Source organism: Hordeum vulgare, chromosome 5H (genome assembly GCF_904849725.1).
Source record: "Hordeum vulgare subsp. vulgare chromosome 5H, MorexV3_pseudomolecules_assembly, whole genome shotgun sequence".
NCBI lineage: Eukaryota > Viridiplantae > Streptophyta > Magnoliopsida > Poales > Poaceae > Hordeum > Hordeum vulgare.
The window spans coordinates 369,477,298-369,494,749 of NC_058522.1; the positions used below are offsets into that span (position 1 = coordinate 369,477,298).

General features: G+C 42.7%; 1 protein-coding gene across 3 annotated transcripts; it reads left to right on the plus strand.

Annotated features, from left to right (window-relative positions):
* Positions 1 to 5,823: 5,823 nt before the first annotated feature.
* LOC123452615 (vacuolar protein sorting-associated protein 32 homolog 2-like) lies at positions 5,824 to 10,415 on the plus strand. Of its 3 annotated transcripts, none has more exons than XM_045129305.1 (8): positions 5,824 to 5,998; positions 6,495 to 6,600; positions 7,311 to 7,410; positions 7,788 to 7,873; positions 7,953 to 8,044; positions 8,135 to 8,249; positions 8,345 to 8,540; positions 9,418 to 9,874. In XM_045129305.1, exons 2-7 carry the CDS (start codon positions 6,523 to 6,525, stop codon positions 8,534 to 8,536), a joined length of 663 nt encoding a protein of 220 aa, XP_044985240.1. In that variant the 5' UTR covers positions 5,824 to 5,998; positions 6,495 to 6,522; the 3' UTR covers positions 8,537 to 8,540; positions 9,418 to 9,874. The 3 variants fall into 3 exon arrangements, with proteins under 3 accessions (XP_044985240.1, XP_044985239.1, XP_044985238.1); XM_045129304.1 differs by having other exon boundaries at positions 5,825 to 5,998; positions 9,427 to 9,874; XM_045129303.1 differs by lacking the exon at positions 9,418 to 9,874 and adding an exon at positions 9,979 to 10,415 and having other exon boundaries at positions 5,826 to 5,998.
* Positions 10,416 to 17,452: the final 7,037 nt, after the last annotated feature.

The window sequence follows — 17,452 nt, forward strand, 5'->3', positions numbered from 1 at the left end:
GAGGATGATATTTAAACCACTTCTCTTTAGGGAGATTAATATGAGCAGCAAATGATTCACATAATGAAGCCACTATCTCAGAGTCAAGTCCATGTTTAGCGCTAAAATCACAAAAATTATTTGTTTCAACAAAGGATTTAACGCAATCGAACTTAAGATTCATACCCGACTCCTTACCTTCATCAAACTCCCAATCTTCAGAGTTGCGTTTAATTCTTTCCAATAAATTCCATTTGAAGTCAATATCTCTCTTCATAAAAGAACGGGTACAAGAAGTGTCAAGCATGGTGCGATTATCATGAGAAAGCCGAGCATCAAAGTTCTGAATAATAATTTCTCTCGAGAGCTCATGGTTGGGGCATGAATATAACATTGACTTAAGCCTCCCCAAGCTTGAGCGATACTTTCTCTATCACGAGGCCAAAATTTATAGATATAATTTCGATCACGATGTACCAAATGCATAGGATAAAACTTTTGATGAAATTCCAATTTCAATCGGTTGTAGTTCCATGATCATGTATCATCAGATAGCCTATACCATGTCAATGCTTTATCCCCCAAAGATAAGGGAAAGACCTTCTTCTTGACCTCATCTTCGGGAAAACCTGCAAGCTTAAATAAACCACAAACTTCATCTACATAGATTAGATGCAAGTCGGGATGTGATGTTCCATCTCCTGTAAAAGGATTAGCCAACACTTTCTCTAGCATATCCGAAGGAATTTCATAACAAATATTTCAGTAGGTGCGGCAGGTTGAGGAGCAACTCCTTGTGCTTCCGTTTGAGGTGAAGATACCCCGAACAAGCTCCTCAAAGGATTAGTTTCCATAGAGACAAATGACAATAAATTTCAGCACATTATATAAATGTTTCCTTACCAAATTCCACTTACCAAAGGCGCTTCACTCCCCGGCAATGGCGCCAAAAAAGAGTCTTGATGACCCAAAAGTGTAGGGGATATATCGTAGTCCTTTCGATAAGTAAGAGTGTCGAACCCAACGAGGAGCAGAAGGAACTGACAAGTGGTTTTCAACAAGGTATTCTCTGCAAGCACTGAAATTATCGGTAACAGATAGTTGTGTGATAAGATGATTCGTGGCAAGTAGCAAGTAGCAATAGTAACAAAGGTGCAGCAAAGTGGCCCAATCCCTTTTGTAGCAAGGGACAAGCCTGGAAAAACTCTTATAGGAGGTAAAGCGCTCCCGAGGACACATGGGAATTTCTGTCAAGCTAGTTTTCATCATGTTCATATGATTCGCGTTCGCTACTTTGATAGTTTGATATGTGGGTGGACCAGTGTTTGGGTGCTTCCCTTACTTGGACAAACGTACCACTTATGATTAACCCCTCTTGCAAGCATCCGCAACTACGAAAGAAGAATTAAGACTAAGTCTAACCATAGCATTAAACTAGTGGATCCAAATCAGCCCCTTACGAAGCAACGCATAAACTAGGGTTTAAGCTTCTATCACTCTAGCAACCAATCATCTACTTATTACTTCCCAATGACTTCCTCTAGGCCCAAATAATGGTGAAGTGTTATGTAGTTGACGTTCACATAACACCACTAGAGGAAAAACAACATACAACGCATCAAAATATCGAACGAATACCAAATTCACATGACTACTTATAGCAAGACTTATCCCATGTCCTCGGGAACAAAAGTGACTACTCACAAAGCATAATTATGTTCATGACCAGAGATGTATTGAATAGCATCAAGGATCCGAACATATAATCTTCCACCGAGTAATCCAACTAGCATCAACTACAAAGAGTAATTAACACTACTAGCAACCTTACAAGTACCAATCGGAGTCGCGAGACGGAGATTGGTTACAAGAGATGAACTAGGGTTTGGAGATGAGATGGTGCTGATGAAGATGTTGATGGTGATGAGTCCCCTCCGATGAGAGGAGTGTTGGTGATGATGATGGCGATGATTTCCCCCTCCGGGAGGGAAGTTTCTCCGGCAGGACGGCCCTGCGGGAGCTCTAGATTGGTTCTACTCAAGTTCCGCCTCGTGGCGGCGGCGATTCCTCCCGAAAGCCTCCTCCTAATTTTTTCTGGAACGAAACCCTCCTTATAGCAAAAGATGGGAGCCAGAGGGGCAACATGGGGCCCACAAGCCACCTAGGCGCGCCCAGGGGGGTAGGCCGCGCCTGGCAGGCTTGTGGTCTCCTGGTGGCTCCCCTCTAGTACTTCGTCCGCCCGATATTTTTTATAAAATCCAAAATAATTCCTCTTTGATTTTCACGGCTTTTGGAGTTGCGTAGAATAGGTATCTCAAACTTGCTCCTTCTTCAGACTAGAATTCCAGCTGCCGGCATTCTCCCTCTTCATGTAAACCTTATAAAATAAGAGAGAAAAGGCATAAGTATTGTACCGTGAAGTGTAATAATAGCCCATAAAGCGATAAATATCAACATGAAAGCATGATGCAAAATGGACGTATCAGACGTCATCTTCAATTGAGCTTCCTCGAACGCGACAACGATGCTGAGGCAGATCAACATTAATGCCCAAGATTGGAGGACCGCAAATATGTTGCAAGATCCTATATATCTGCCGATTAGGGTAGGAAAGGTAGAGGATAGCGAGTAGTCCGCATGAGGTGTCTGGCTCACTGCGAGGTGTATGGATTGCCATGCAATGGATGCACTAGATCGATAAGTGTATGAAAGCTCAACGGAAACTAAGTGGGTGTGCATCCAGCTTGCTTGCTCATGAAGACCTCGAGCATTTGAGGAAGCCCGTCATCGAAATATAGAAGCCAAGTTCTATAATGAAAAATTCCCACTAGCAAGAGTGTCAAGTCTTGCTTTAGCTCGAAGCTATATATCTTGTTAGTTTTTGAAGAACCCATGACTAAATAATTTAGCCCTATATTTGAAACTTTCATTTTCTGTGGGGATCTGATGGATTTCGTATTGTTGGTAGAGACAAGCAAGAAGTCATTGTAGTTCACTCGCCCGACGGAGCTCACCCTACCTCAACAAACTCCTCACCGGAGAAAACCCTCACACAATTGCCATTGCCCATGCATGTACGCTGTCATCATGCTTCTGATGTCCGAACATGAGATCCTCCGCCCACTCGGCATGCTGCTTGATGAACTCGAGGAATCCATCTAACACATGGTCGATGACACATCCCAGAACATGTTGGGATCCACTGGCCGAGCATCGTGTCTGCTTGGGGCATGTGGAATTACGAAAGGTGGCCGCTAAAGTTGGCTTAGCATGAGACTATAACCGACATGTACGGAAGCAGAGGTGTGTTCCTTGGATTTCCGGGAGAACTGGCATAAGCGGTGCATCTCTTTAATGCCTGGATCATGGAGATCTCTAGGAACCTCATCAAGGATGTTGTGTCCTAGTGTTCCCTTCGCTGAAGTACGAACGATGTTCTCACCAGCACCATATACTTGAAAGGTAAGTAAGACATGTCATTCTATGAGAGGGACAAAAGGGATGGATCATTCCACGGCTTGACGTAACCGCCATAGATTCACCCTTCATGTACAAATTTGATCTTGACTTCATCAATATCCATGACAGGTTCGGGGTGCTCAAGTAGGAATGCAAGATGACACAACAAGTTGTCAACTGTATACATGAAAGATCTACTTCAAGAAACACATGTGGCAACCTGTGTAGTCTCGTCGATGAGGTACCCTCATGTCCCATCTTCCATCATGATCATCTAATATCAATGACAATGTAGCACAAGGGAGTTGTAGACGGTACACACTCCACTATAACAGATGAACAAATAAGACAAGCTTTTATGGACCTACCATTAAACAATTGACGCAACCGTGGTGGCGTGTTGTGGCGCACTTCAAAGTGTTTATCGAATATAAGGAGAGGTGAAGCTCGATTTCGTCGAGCGCCACCTCCATTGGCTCCTCCCTATCAAAGGAATCATCATGGCATGGGGATTGGAGAGGCAGCGAGAGAGTGGGTGAGGCCAGGAGAGGGCGGGGGGAATTAAGCAAACCCTTCAAAAACATGACTCCTCTAGCGTCAAGATTCGTGACTCTGATCCAAGGGCGGGCACGACATTGCTCGAATTTCCTAAAAGACTGTAGTCTTTTGGATTTTTAATCTTTACCTAATAATAAAGCACGGAGTGCTTCTGCTCGTTCGCCGTCATTTAAATTGCCCTCAAAGTTGATAAAAATTACCCACCATGCCATCGGTAAATGGAAAAAACGATTCATTTTTTATAATCCGTCGGCCGTCAAGTTTGGTTCATCTACATAACTATCCCACAATATTATAAGTCCGTAACCATCCAACTGGTTGGAGTCTTTCCCTTTTTCCTGGGAGACCCGAGTTTGATCCCACCTTCTCCCATTTATTTTTGTTCTGCCTTTTCCTTTATTTCACGTTGGCGTAAAATAAAACTGCCTCGCCCAAGTGTTATTGTAGCGAATGGGCTGTATAGTAATGCAATTTCAGCCCGGCTACTTTCTCTTAACCTTCCTCTCTTTCTAACAGATTTAATATTTACCACTAAAAATAGATTTAATATTTTTCAAAATTTTCATATCTTTTAAATCCTAACTTCAAAATAAGAATGTTATATACAAAAAATAGCTCAGAAAAATGTATAGATTTCAAATATGATATTGGCTTGCATCTTAATTATTTCTAAAATTATATTTATGTTGCACCATTAATTAATAATTTTCTTTATATGCGGTATTTCCAAAGTGCCTATTCGTTATACATATCCGTACACATTGATTGCCTTTGCCGAAGATATCTTTTTTTTTGTAATTAAATTAAATCTTAACTTGAATTACAGTTACAAACACATGTATGAAGAAGACAAAAATAATGCGCTCATGGACATGCTATCATTTAGTACTAAAGTGTGCCTTCCTATTTTGAGCCTAATACACTATTTGTTAAGTATCACTGAGGAGGAAATGCAGGAAAGACCGGAAAATTAATACCGGCAACTAGGTAAATATTTTCATTGTCAAATAAATCAGACACAACTTTAGTACACTTAAAAAATCGGCCCATCATTATGTTTGTGCACAACATTACTTATCCTATTTGTTTTTTGTACATGAAAGACTTTAAATAATTTGCTGGTGTCGTCGAGTGTATGAGGGATGATTTTTTTTCTCCGTAATAATCTTTACCTAATAATAAAGAGGCTATCGCTTCCGTTGGAAAACCCATCAAGATGATTTTATAAAAAAGCCCTTACCGTTTATGATATTAAACTCGCAGTATATATTAAATGTTTTTTAAAATACTCATATCTTTTAAACCGTAACTCCAAATTTAACATATTATATATGGAATTTGATTAGAAAAATATGTAGAATTTAAATATGATATTATTTTATCTGTTAAACATTTAATAAAAATACTATCTAGGGTGCAATCTTAATAAATAAGTCATTATTCGTCTTTCTTTCATACCGGTAGTCATGCGGGTTGGGGATGAACACGTCAACAAAATCAGGATTAGAGATGAAACTGAAGGTCACTTGACTGATTCTTTGTACGTATTAAATCTACATGCAAGCCGTGTTAAAATAGAAGACATGTGAAATTTTAAACTGCATTTTTGTAGGATAAGACCATCTTTATTTGTGTCGTAACTACAAATTCTCAGATTATAGACCATTTTTTATAAATTAAGAGCGTGTGATATTTCTTTCTCCCGTTGGAACGCATGGATCTTTTTGCTAGTAAAATAACAAGGATTGAGCGTGTAGTCGTTTCGTTTGCTTAGCCTACTCTTTCACCTCACCGTGTGGGGTACGCAGGCACGCGGCTGTCCCCGTCTGTGCGGCCTCCACCTCGACTCGTTCCCTTTCCTTCATTCTTCCCCTCGTCTCCCCAACCAGAAACCTAAACAGAATCCCAACCCACCTCCACAGCCAATCCCACCGGACGCCACCCAGCCAGCCAGATTCCTCCCGGATCAGCCAAATCTCGACTCCTCCGCCGCCTGAATCCGGTAAGCGCCCGCTCCTCCGCCCTCGCTAGATCCGCCTGCCCCCCCCCCCCCCCCCCCCCCCCCCCGCCCGGCCATCTATCTTTCTGCGTCGATTCATCGCTGGCTTCTCATCGGATCGAGGTCGTGATCGTGCTGCTTCTGGGCTCGGTTGGCGCTGAGGCTTCTGGGTTTAGCTGCGCCGATTACGATTATAGTCGCAAATCACAAGTGCTAGTTCATCTCCGTCGTTTTTGTAAGGAAACATTACTTTGCGCCCAAGTGATTTCCTAGTTCGCGGGTTATATTTGTGTAGGCTGGTTCTAGTGGCGAATTTGTCATCTAGGATTTTCGTATGTAGCTATTCTCGGCTTCCTCTGTTGCATCCTAATGCCAGATTGTGAGTCGCAAGCTCGTGTTTGTTGGCTAGTCACGCCCTGCGCACCAGATTTCTCCGAGCTTATATTCTCTTATTGATTGTCCGGTGAACGATTATGCCTCTTATGCTTCTGTGTCGCAGGTTCCGAGTCCATATTTGAGGTGCCACCATGTTCAACAGGTTATTTGGGAAGCCCAAGGAGCAGGCTAATGCCGGCGCGCTGGCCACTTTGGACAAGTTAAACGAGGTGGGGCGTCAAATCTACCGTTTTGTTTTTCTTATTCCGGCTACAATTTGGATAAGTTAACGGAAATGCTAACTGGCGAACGTTCCCTGGGAGGGGGTGGCAAATTGAACGTTGGTAACTTATTTGTGGCGAGGATGGCAACTTTAATTTGCAAACACAGCAAATTCTGGCCAACAAAATGAACTGATGTGGATTTGCCATGTTCGTCAACTAAACTTGCCATCCTTGGCAAACATAAATTGCCATGCAAATTGTTCGCAACTGCCATGCTTCTCAGCTGACGTTCGCTGGATAAGAGGCTCCTAAAATTAAGGAGGTAGTTTATCTTGTTAGCTTGTATCATCAAGTTGTTTAATGCATGATTAAGATTCTGATGGCCATTTTGTATTGCATTGGCAGTTTCTGATCAACTAGCTCTTTAATTTTCTGTCTTGGTATATGGGGAATTTAGCGTGTAAGAATTCTCATGTGATTTCAGCTTTGTCCAAGTTTATTTGGTGTGCAAACTTTGTATGATAATAAACTACTGTCTTTTCTTTCATCGTCTGCTTCTGAAGTTGCAAATGTTAAGCTATTAACCTCTTAAGGATGGAAGATGTCCTCTATTTTCTGTCTAGTGGTGAACTATCCTAGCGCTACAATCAATTTTGGACACTTTTTATGCCTATACTATAAACATTTTAAAATTCTCACTCTTTTTATGTATTTAGACTCTTGATATGCTGGAGAAGAAAGAGAAAGTGTTAGAGAAAAAAGCAGGTGCTGAGCTTGAGAGGGCCAAGGAGTTCTCAAAAGCAAAGAATAAAAGAGGTATGGTTGATCATCATAGCCCCTCTCCTCCTGTTGATTGGAGACAATATGCTTTTCTCAAAGTAAAATTGTAATGAACTTCTGTTATACACATGCCATGGTCCTACTTTGCAATGATCATCTATGTCTCTGCATTTTGATCCAATGTTTATAAGACGCATGTCTTGTGTAGTGTTTTATGGCAGCCAACCTTTACCGTCATTTTACTTAAAAAAGGAGTGATGATTCTTCATGTAGCTAAATACAGCTTATTGATTTTGATTCTGTCCACTCTTTCTTCTTCAGTTGAGAAAATCTGATTACCTTGGAATGTTAGAATAGAGTATTACAGACCTGCGGAAATACTGTGTGTTAATTGAATCACTGTTTTTCATCAGCGGCTATCCAATCATTGAAGAGGAAAAAACTTTATGAGCAGCAAATTGAGCAGCTTGGGAATTTCCAGTTGAGGATCCATGATCAGGTTACCTCCCAGTTCTGACTATGTTTTTTTCCTAATTGTTGCATCCATGTATCTTCACAATTCTGATCTTGTTATATAGATGATCATGTTAGAAGCTGCTAAAGCTACGACAGAGACTGTGGATGCATTGAGGACTGGAGCTAAAGCTATGAAAGCGATGCAAAAAGCAACGTGAGTATTGGTCCATTTTAATTTAGGATTTGCTCCAATAACTGTTTCCTGGAATTGAGGTCTCAAGATGAACATTTCTTTGTGCTACAGAAATATTGATGATGTCGACAAGACTATGGACGAAATTAATGAACAGACAGAAAACATGAAACAAATACAAGATGCTCTGTCAGCTCCTCTTGGAGCTTCTGCTGATTTTGACGAGGTAACTCACTAGCCAATTAGGATTTATGATCTTGGGGTTTAGACTTCATTCTTGTTCTGATGCATTTAATACCTACCGCACTGAAAATTTGACAGGATGAACTGGAAGCTGAGCTGGAAGAGTTGGAGGGAGCAGAGTTGGAATCCCAACTACTGGAGCCTGTTGTAACTATTCCTATTCATACGGCGCCTGTCCCAGGCAAGGCGCAACCAACTCGCCCTGCTCCACAGAAAGCCTCGGCTGAGGAGGATGAGCTTGCTGCACTGCAAGCTGAAATGGCATTGTGATCAGGTCATTAATTTATCCTTTATTTTGATATTGTAATGTATTATGCTCTTCCGTCCATCCGACTAACACTTGCTAATCGCTTGCTGAGTTTGGTAATTGAAGTGATCTCAAATTTTATGGGCCACATATATCTTAAATCTTGTGCATAGAATGATGCAGCCAATAACTATAACTGCATATTATGTACCATAAGAGATTAATCCTTGCAATTGTATTCACTAGATTTTTCTGGGTCTGGTCAGGACATAGAACACTTATGATCTTATTAAATTATGAACTAGCATTCTAGGTTGACATCTATCTGAGGGTGCTGGGGGGAACCTGTTGGCAACTAGCTCCATGAAGGGTTGGCCAGCAGATCAACCCTGTGTAAACTAATCTGATTTATAGTGGTTTCAACACTAAAACAAGTTCTTCTGATCTTAAGTTCAGCTGCACTAACGGAAACAATTGACGCATTCAGGATGCATGTAGACCAATATGCTACGAACTTGTTAGAATGGTATCTTTTAGTACTGAAAAACATATGTCATGCACATTGTTACAATGAGGAAAAGGAGAGGGGCTTGGTTGGTGTATCTGGGATTACTTCTTGAATCTCAAAGGTGTTTGTACGGTGGGATTCTTGAATCTAAAAGATGTTTGTACGGTCGGATTCTTTGGTCCAACTGGTTCAGCAAAACATTTTGCTTCACACTCTTGTTGGAGCTAGTTTGCTAGAGTTACCACAATATATTCTTGTCTGTCGAATGTTATGTTCTATAACCCCATGTTGTTGGTGGGGGTAGCCTTCTCCTGCGTTCTAGACATGGTTACTTAAACTGTGTCTCTCATTTTGTCTTTTCGCACCATCTTCCATCATTTGATCGAACACCTCTAGGACTTGCAGTTTCTGGGAGGAACAACATACAAGAAGGTTAGCTTCTTGACTCATGCATGTACTAAGCGAGCTGTGGCTGCTGGAGCCACTGCATGGACAGCTACCCGGGAGCCAGGATCAGTGGGGTGGTGCTATCACTGATAGGATCACCAGATCATGTCTGTCAGCATGCTATATCGGGAAACTCCTGAAGATAGAACTGATTGTGCAAATTATGTCCAGTTTAGGGAGCTGAGAATGTAATTTCAATAGCCAACTAATACTACTGTACAAATTCTTGAGCCCCCGAAAACATTGTGTCACCCAGGTTGTGTGTTGCCTCTTTGTGCTTCAAACCGTGTGTTGAAATCGACATTGATAGTATTTTTCTGGAATGAACTTGCTACTGTTATCAGATTGTACAGAATTTGTTTGATTCTGTTCAAGACGGATGATGTTGGAAGAATTTTATTTGTTACAGGAATTTTGTTATGCCGATTCTCCATTTTTTTATCTGCTCCTATGCTCTGTGTTCATATTTCTTCCCATGAACTCGTTTTAACACTTACTGAAAACCTGCAGGCCCCCAGTGAATGAAGAGGTGAAATGTACAAATGGTTGGCTGGATGGTATGTGGTTGCTGGTGAGTCTGGCTACACATATATTTGCCCCGTGTGTGTATAATGGTGGGAGACATTTGACGAACGAGGCAGGAAAGGCTGCTCCAGTTCAGTGTTTATTTCTAGTTGTTTGATTGAAGGTCTGTTTCCCAGACATAATTTTTGGCACGGTCAAGCTCCATTTCAGGTCGTGTGCTCATTGTTGTGGCACACTCTTCACTGTTGACCCATATTATCTTGCCATGTAAACCAAGTTATCTCATTCCAGTGTCCGGTAATTCGGTGTGTTGATGGGGCAGTTCTTTTCTTTCAATTTTATACAAGTCACTAGTACTATTGAGTTTTGTATTTATGATATCAACTCTTGTGGTAGACAAAATCCAATTCCACTTTCTTAAATTCTTGGCCCAGTTCACTAAATCTAGAACACAATCACTTTACAATCCTATGGAAAGGGCAGGCAAAAGTGGGCAATCCTATGGTCGCTGATGATAAAGGCACCCATGTGGACTGAGCCGGCACATCTTTTTGAGATGGACGAAGTCGCCACACACGTCTTCGTTGTCAATGAGTACGTTTGCTCTTACTAAATGCACATTGCCGAAAATCCTAAAATAGATCTAGGAAGATATAATGTCTAGGACTTGAAACTCTGGTGGGCTGCGGATATTGTTGTCCATCCAACCATATGTTGATTCATGCAATTCCCGTGTTTAGGCGATCCTTTGGCATCGTACAAAAGAAGCCCCCATGCTTACATTGCCATGATCATTTCCATAGCCATCTAAAAGAGATATGAGCCATGATCATTTCCATAGCCATCTAAAAGAGATATGCACTTCATATGTCTTGTACGATGCCAAAGCCTTAGTCGAAGACAAGATACGAGAACTTCAAATATATGTCCAACAATCCTTTTTTCACATTTAGTTTCTAAGACATTTTGTGTCAGCCGCTAAAGATCAAGCAACTCGTAGGGTTGCACTCACAGTGGGAGCTAAAAGAGACAATGCAACAATGACAAAGCTTTAGCCTTGGACATTAATTCTCGAGTCCATTTTGAGTATGGGCATAGTTCTAGAAAGGCAAGTGAAGATGCTCAAAAGCCTAGGCAAAGCAGTTTTGAATGATTCTTGTCTTGATGAAGCCATATTACTTTCTTTGCATAAGCTCTAAGATTACTTTTTACAACCTAGTATGAACCAAAAACATTCTAATCATCTTTATGGAATTGTGCAAAAGGGAAATAAGCGTGTAACCACATAGGGTGCGCCTTTTTCGTGCATTAGTGTTATACATGATCCATTGATGCCCTAAAGATACATTGTCTCATTGGAATGCTTCACACAACTTGTATAAATACGTTGAGATAATGAGGCAAACACTTCTTGTAAAAAAACAGTCTTAGAAACCCATTTGCCCAAAGGGATTTATCAAAGGGCAAGGACTTAACTACCCCAACGATACCCTTTTTGGAAAATGCTCCTAAAAATATTGAAATTATCAATTGCTTGCAAATGACTGTTCACATCAAAGTGCATTTGCTGAAAATGAAAGGTCCCCATCCTCTTTTTATAGGCATTCCAAAGCAGACCAACTTTACCTTGTATATGTGACTACACTTCCCTTGTGACACGTTTTTCTCTATACCTGATGGTGGCATTGTCATGAAAGAATTTTGTTCCTTGGTCGCCAAACTTGCCCATTTGATAGTGCCTCTTTCCTTTTCCAATAAATTATTTACTGGTTAAGAAGAGATTTAGGCTCAACTTGTGGTTGTTGAATTGTGTTGTGTTGTGCTTATTTATAAACCATTGTAAATAACTAGCCTAAAATTTAGCAAAAGCAGGCCAAACAAACACTAAATAAAAGAAAAATAGGTGGGTAAATGAGATTATATATTCATATTGTTGTTAGAGATATTCATTTCTTTCCAAAACAAGAGTGAGACTTTACCTCAAACTTGGAAGAGGTCTTGTGCACTACAAAGAAAGATTCCACTTCATGGGATTAAAGATCACATTTGCTTGACATATTTATAATGGTCTAACCCCAGAATCGAGAATGCAACTAAATAGCTATGCAGGAAATGTTGCCATCACCTGTTTTCATGGGGGCAGGACATTGAATGAAGCTAAGTAACCCTTGGATAGTGTCACATCCCTAACCCTTAAGCAAGATAGCATTATGCTCATGTCTTCTTTGCATTTGCATGTAAGAGGTTTCAACAAAAACAACAAAGTGGCAAAGGAAAAACTCAAAACCCTAGCCACCATTTCAATTAAAGGAAATCTCAAACTAGTTCAAAATCAATGAACCCAAAATGGCCTCAAGAAATGTTCAAACTTTCTGATAAATCATGAAAGTAAATGAGCATTGGAGAAAACTATTTTCTTGACACTTTAAGCTTTTTGAATAAATGAAAAAGGCTACTGGTTTCAAGTTTTAAATTTGAAATCAGAAACTATAAATTTCCAAAAATGTTGAAAAGCTTGGAAATGGTTGGGGATATTATAACAATATTTCAGGAGGTCTAAAATAGTTTTTACTTTTGTTTTGGAGCTGAATTAATTAGCAAAAAAATAATTAACAAAACAGAAAAACAAAAACAGAAAAAAAATGGAAAAACCTTACCTGTCGCCTAAGCCTGGCCCGGCCCATCCCTGGCTCGTCCCCTCCCTCGCGCCAGTAGGCAGCAGGAGGTGGCCGCCGCCCCCTCCGGCGTGGCCACGCACCTGCGTGCCTGCTTGGCCGCCGCCTCGCGCTGGCGACGACGGGGATAAGCTCCCCAGGGCCTCCCCTATCCATTCCCCGCCTCGGATTCTCTTCCTCCTCCCGGATCTCCTCCTCCTCCTTGCTGTCGCCATTAGAGCCGAGATCGAGCTCGAGCTGCCCGTGCCCCTGGCCATAGGATTCCCTCCCAGAGCACGCCATTAGCTCCGCCTCGTCGCCCTGGTCATCTCTGCAGAAGCCGAAGCTTCCTCGAGCCCCGCAACGCCTGCAACACCGTCGTCTTCCACCTCCGGCCGCCGGACCTCTCCCGTCGATTCGTCTCCCCCAGGCCTTCCCCGAGCCGTCTAAGCTCTGCTCTGCACTCCCCGTGAGCATGCGGTCGTTTCCACTAAGTTTTCCCCGTCGATCCCCTCCTCTAGCTCTAGTTTCACCGGAGCCCGACGAGGACCGCCGCTGCTGCTCGTCGCCGGTAGCCCTCCGATGATCAGCTCGTCCTTCCGAGGGCACCAGCAGCTCCAGGTCGACGCGTAGATGCTGTAGCAGCTAAGAACCGAGCGTAGATCCCTCTGATTCAAAGACCCCGATGACGCCCGAGCCTTGGCCGCCGCCAAGCTCGTCGCCGGCGTCATCTCCGGCCAGATCAGCCCCGGCTAGGTGCAGAAATGAAGCTGCGGGAGACGTGCCGTTCCTCTGGTGCTCTCCGCGCAGCATTTGGCCCCCTGTGCGCCGTTTTCGAGCCCCTCCGCCGTGCTGGTGGTCGCCGGAGGCTCCCCGCCGGCGAGGACGACCTCGCCGCCGGTGGATGTCGACGTGGCAAAGCTAATCCAGCCGCTCAGCACCTAATCACTCGCTGACAAGTGGGCCCAAGGCCAAGTCAAACCTCAGTTAGGGCTGGTCAGCGGGGATTAGTCCCAGAGAGGCTGACCAGTGGGGCCCCCCTGTCAGGTTTGACCTGAACAGGTCGGCTGACCTGCTGACGTCAGCCTGATGCAATAAATAGAATTTCCAGTATAAAACTAATTCCAGGAAATTGCTAAAACTTATAAAAATCATAGAAATTAATCTGTAACTCCAATGAAAATAATTTATATATGAAAAAGTATCAGAAAAATTCAAGGATTCTGATTATGCTATTTTCAACTATGTTTGAAAAAGTTACGGAACCCTAAATTGTGGAATAAGGAATAATTCAATTCTTATAATCACTTTTTAAATGGAATTTGCAAAAATATTCAAATTTCATTATATATACAATGTTCACCACTGTCCTAGTTACAAATCAATACCATAACATGACATTTCATGCATGTTAAGATCAAGTTGATCTGAGCATCAGGTCGAATCAATTAAACCGGTATCCGAGAATACCCCGTTTGAATTGCTATTCGAATGTGATTCAAATCAACTCTAAACCTAATACATGTTGAAAATAATAACTTATCACCTTTCATTCTCATGCCATGCTCATGCATCATTTTGAGTGCATATGATTGTTATTGAATGTTGCCATTCATTTCGGTAGGCTCCGCACCCTCGGATTCCACCGAATATCTGTCTGACGGATATCGTTCCTCCTCTGAGCAACAAGGCAAGCAACCCTTTTGATCATCCCGATAAATCCCTTGTTCTTGCTCCCGCACCTATTTATTGCATTTAAGATCAAATGCTTCAACTGCTTTTGCCACGATAGTTGAACCCACTTCCTTTGCATGACTTAACCTTGTCACATTAAATAGCCAAACCTTGCAACCTAGCATACCTGGTAGTTGCTTGAGCTGTGATGTGCCTTATCCTGCTATGCATGCTATGCTTAGAGTTGTGTATGGTCTGTCATCTGGGAGATGAACAGAATTGTGGAACGTGTTTGGTGAGCAAAGGTTGTGTGTTGAACTTGAGTTAGTAAAGGTACCGGTGAAAGGCCGTGTAGGAGTACATGGCGGGTTGTTTCATTGGAACCGTCCTTAGGAACTGAGTTCCGTGTATGTATTCCAAGACTAGATACTACCACATGCTGGGCCCTGAAATATGACCCCGCTCGGCCTATTAATCGCGTAGTACCCGGTCCAGGAGTTGCAAGTAGTTTCTGGTGTTTATAGTAATGCTGGAGGCCGTGCATGGTGCTGACCTGAGAGGTGGGTCATGATGCGGTAGGCAGTGGCATGGTGTACCAAGTGGCACCCGGATGGTGGGCTTGGGAACCCTGCGCACATCGTTTGAGGCCGTGGCGGAAACCTCGGCCGGACTTCCGTACGGGTTACTCTCAGATAGGCGATAAACCTGGACTAGGTACTAGAGTGGTTAACGGTCGTGGCCGACTCCCTCGCTGGGCTTCCGCTTGAAGGTTGCCGAGGTGCATGACGTGCACATAGCGATAAGTGGCGAGAGCGTGTGTGACGAAGTACACCCCTGCAGGGTTATGATCTATTCGAATAGCCGCGTCCGCGGATATGGACTTCTTGGAGACATATGTTGTTCATAGATAACTTCAATGGCTACTCATAAAATTGCCAAGATAAGCGTGAGTGTCGTGGACGGCATTTCCGTACGGATACGGAATGATTCCTCGATGGTGTATTGTTGTGGTGTTAGTGGACTCGTGTGCGAGAAATCAATTTGTCAAAATTATTTAAAAATGCAAGTTGTCTAGCCACGAGTCAAATGCTGGCTTTCCGCATGAAACCCCACAATACCTTTTGATACCTTGCATGAGTAGTTAGTTCTCCTAAAGTCTTGTTGAGTACCTTCGTACTCATGTTTGCTTAATAACTGTTGCAGAGGTTGCTAATGACCCTAATGGAGGGTTCTTCGTAGACATCGACGACGACGAGTAGCTGGTGTCCCAGCTACGATCTGGCCCTACGTCGGCTCTGTAGTATAGTCAGGCCATGTGCCTTCTAGTTGCCCTGTCTGTACCCAGACAGTTTATAACTCTTCCGCTGGCTTGTAACTGAATGACTGTTATTATTGGTCGTGAGACCCTTAATGTGTAATATTATGTGTGTGGCTCTTCCGAGCCTCTTAAATAAAGGTTGTATGTTTATGGTTATGTTGTGATGCCATCGATGTATCTATACATATCGGTATGCCATGCGTACGTGTGTCGTACTTGATATGTATGGGGTTCGATTACTTAGTCGTGAACTTTAGTAGCACTCCTTACAAGGAAATGCCCCTTTGTGATCCAATGAGCCTTGGTAGTTCGCTACTACTCCGGACACATTGGTTGACCGGCATGTGTCCTTCTTAGCTGCTGTGTCTGTCCCCTTTGGGGAAATGTCACGCGACGTAATGGAGCCCTTGTAGCTTGCTACGACTCGTCTACCTTCGCTGATGACCGACACCTGCTTTGTTGGGTCATGTATGCCTGTCCTTTTGCGGTACTGCCACTTTGGTTTATGACTAGACATGTCGATCCGGGTTCTTTGACATTGGATTGCTAGCGACACTATCGCATACGTGAGTCAAAAGACGCAAACGGTCCCGGCTAAGGTAAGGCTGCAGCCGTGGAGTTAACCGTGCGTGAGACCACAAAGGGATGCGATGTGTTACAGGCTAGATTCCTATGGCTTAGGATCGGGGTCCCGACAGCGTTGGTATCAGAGCCTGACTGACTGTAGGATTACTAAGCCAAACTGGTCGAAGTTGAGTCTAGAATTTCTTAGTTATATATAAGGGAATTGTTTGTGGAAGGGAACGTAACACTCTTGTTCTCTTCTCAAGATATTCTATTCTGGTCATCCTCGTCTTTTCTACGGGAATTAAGGACTAGGTTACTCATCCTCTTCTAGGCTCGTGTTCTGATCGGTAGATTATAGGACTATGGGTCGAGAGATATTGGGTTTCTTTTATTCCTAGGAAGCAGGAAGTAAGTTTGATGATCAGAGAGTTGAACTTGATAGTTGAGTGGTTACGCTATTCCATTTTTGGGTCGTCTCAAAATTTGTTTTGAGCAATTACAGCCGTTATGCTGCCCAATTTTGCATTCAGAGCTCTAATGCTTTTGCATTACTCTCTATTTACAGATGCCTGGCCGTCCTTCTCGTCAGGTGGTACGTCTGACCAGGTGCATTGATGTACCGGGTCATACGGCCATGCTGGTCAGGGTGATGTCGGTGTGCGGTTATCGCTGGTACCCCGAGTACACAGTGGAGGAACAGTACCGAGACTTCAACCAGAGCCAGTACATCTGCACTGTTAGGGTATTTCCAGACTACCCTGGAGGTGAGAAGCCAATCCATTGGTCCTATGGGTTGGGGGTCACCGTTGACATGGCAGTACAGGATCTTTCTCAGAATTCTAATAGAATTGAAAATTTGTACCTTAGGGAGGACCATGAATGAAATCAAAAATATTGTTAAACATTGTGCCATAATCTAAACTCAATGAGAACATGATGCGAAACCACAAAATTATAACTCAATAATCCACTACAATGCCAAAGCCAACCTTAAGCTTCCCACTTATTAGCTTCTTGAAGTTCCAGCCACCACTCAAAGATCTCTAAATTCCTCAATTGTATATTAACAATGTTAGCAAAGAGGATGGATAGTTGTGCTTACCAGACTCTAACCAGCCTCTCCCTTTATTATATAATTTGACTACTAAATTCTTGTAATGGCTAGGCTACTAGTTATGTTTGCTCTTATTCTTTTGTCAGCTGGCTTATGCATCCGCTTTTGCTATGCTTATAGCTTGATTGAAGC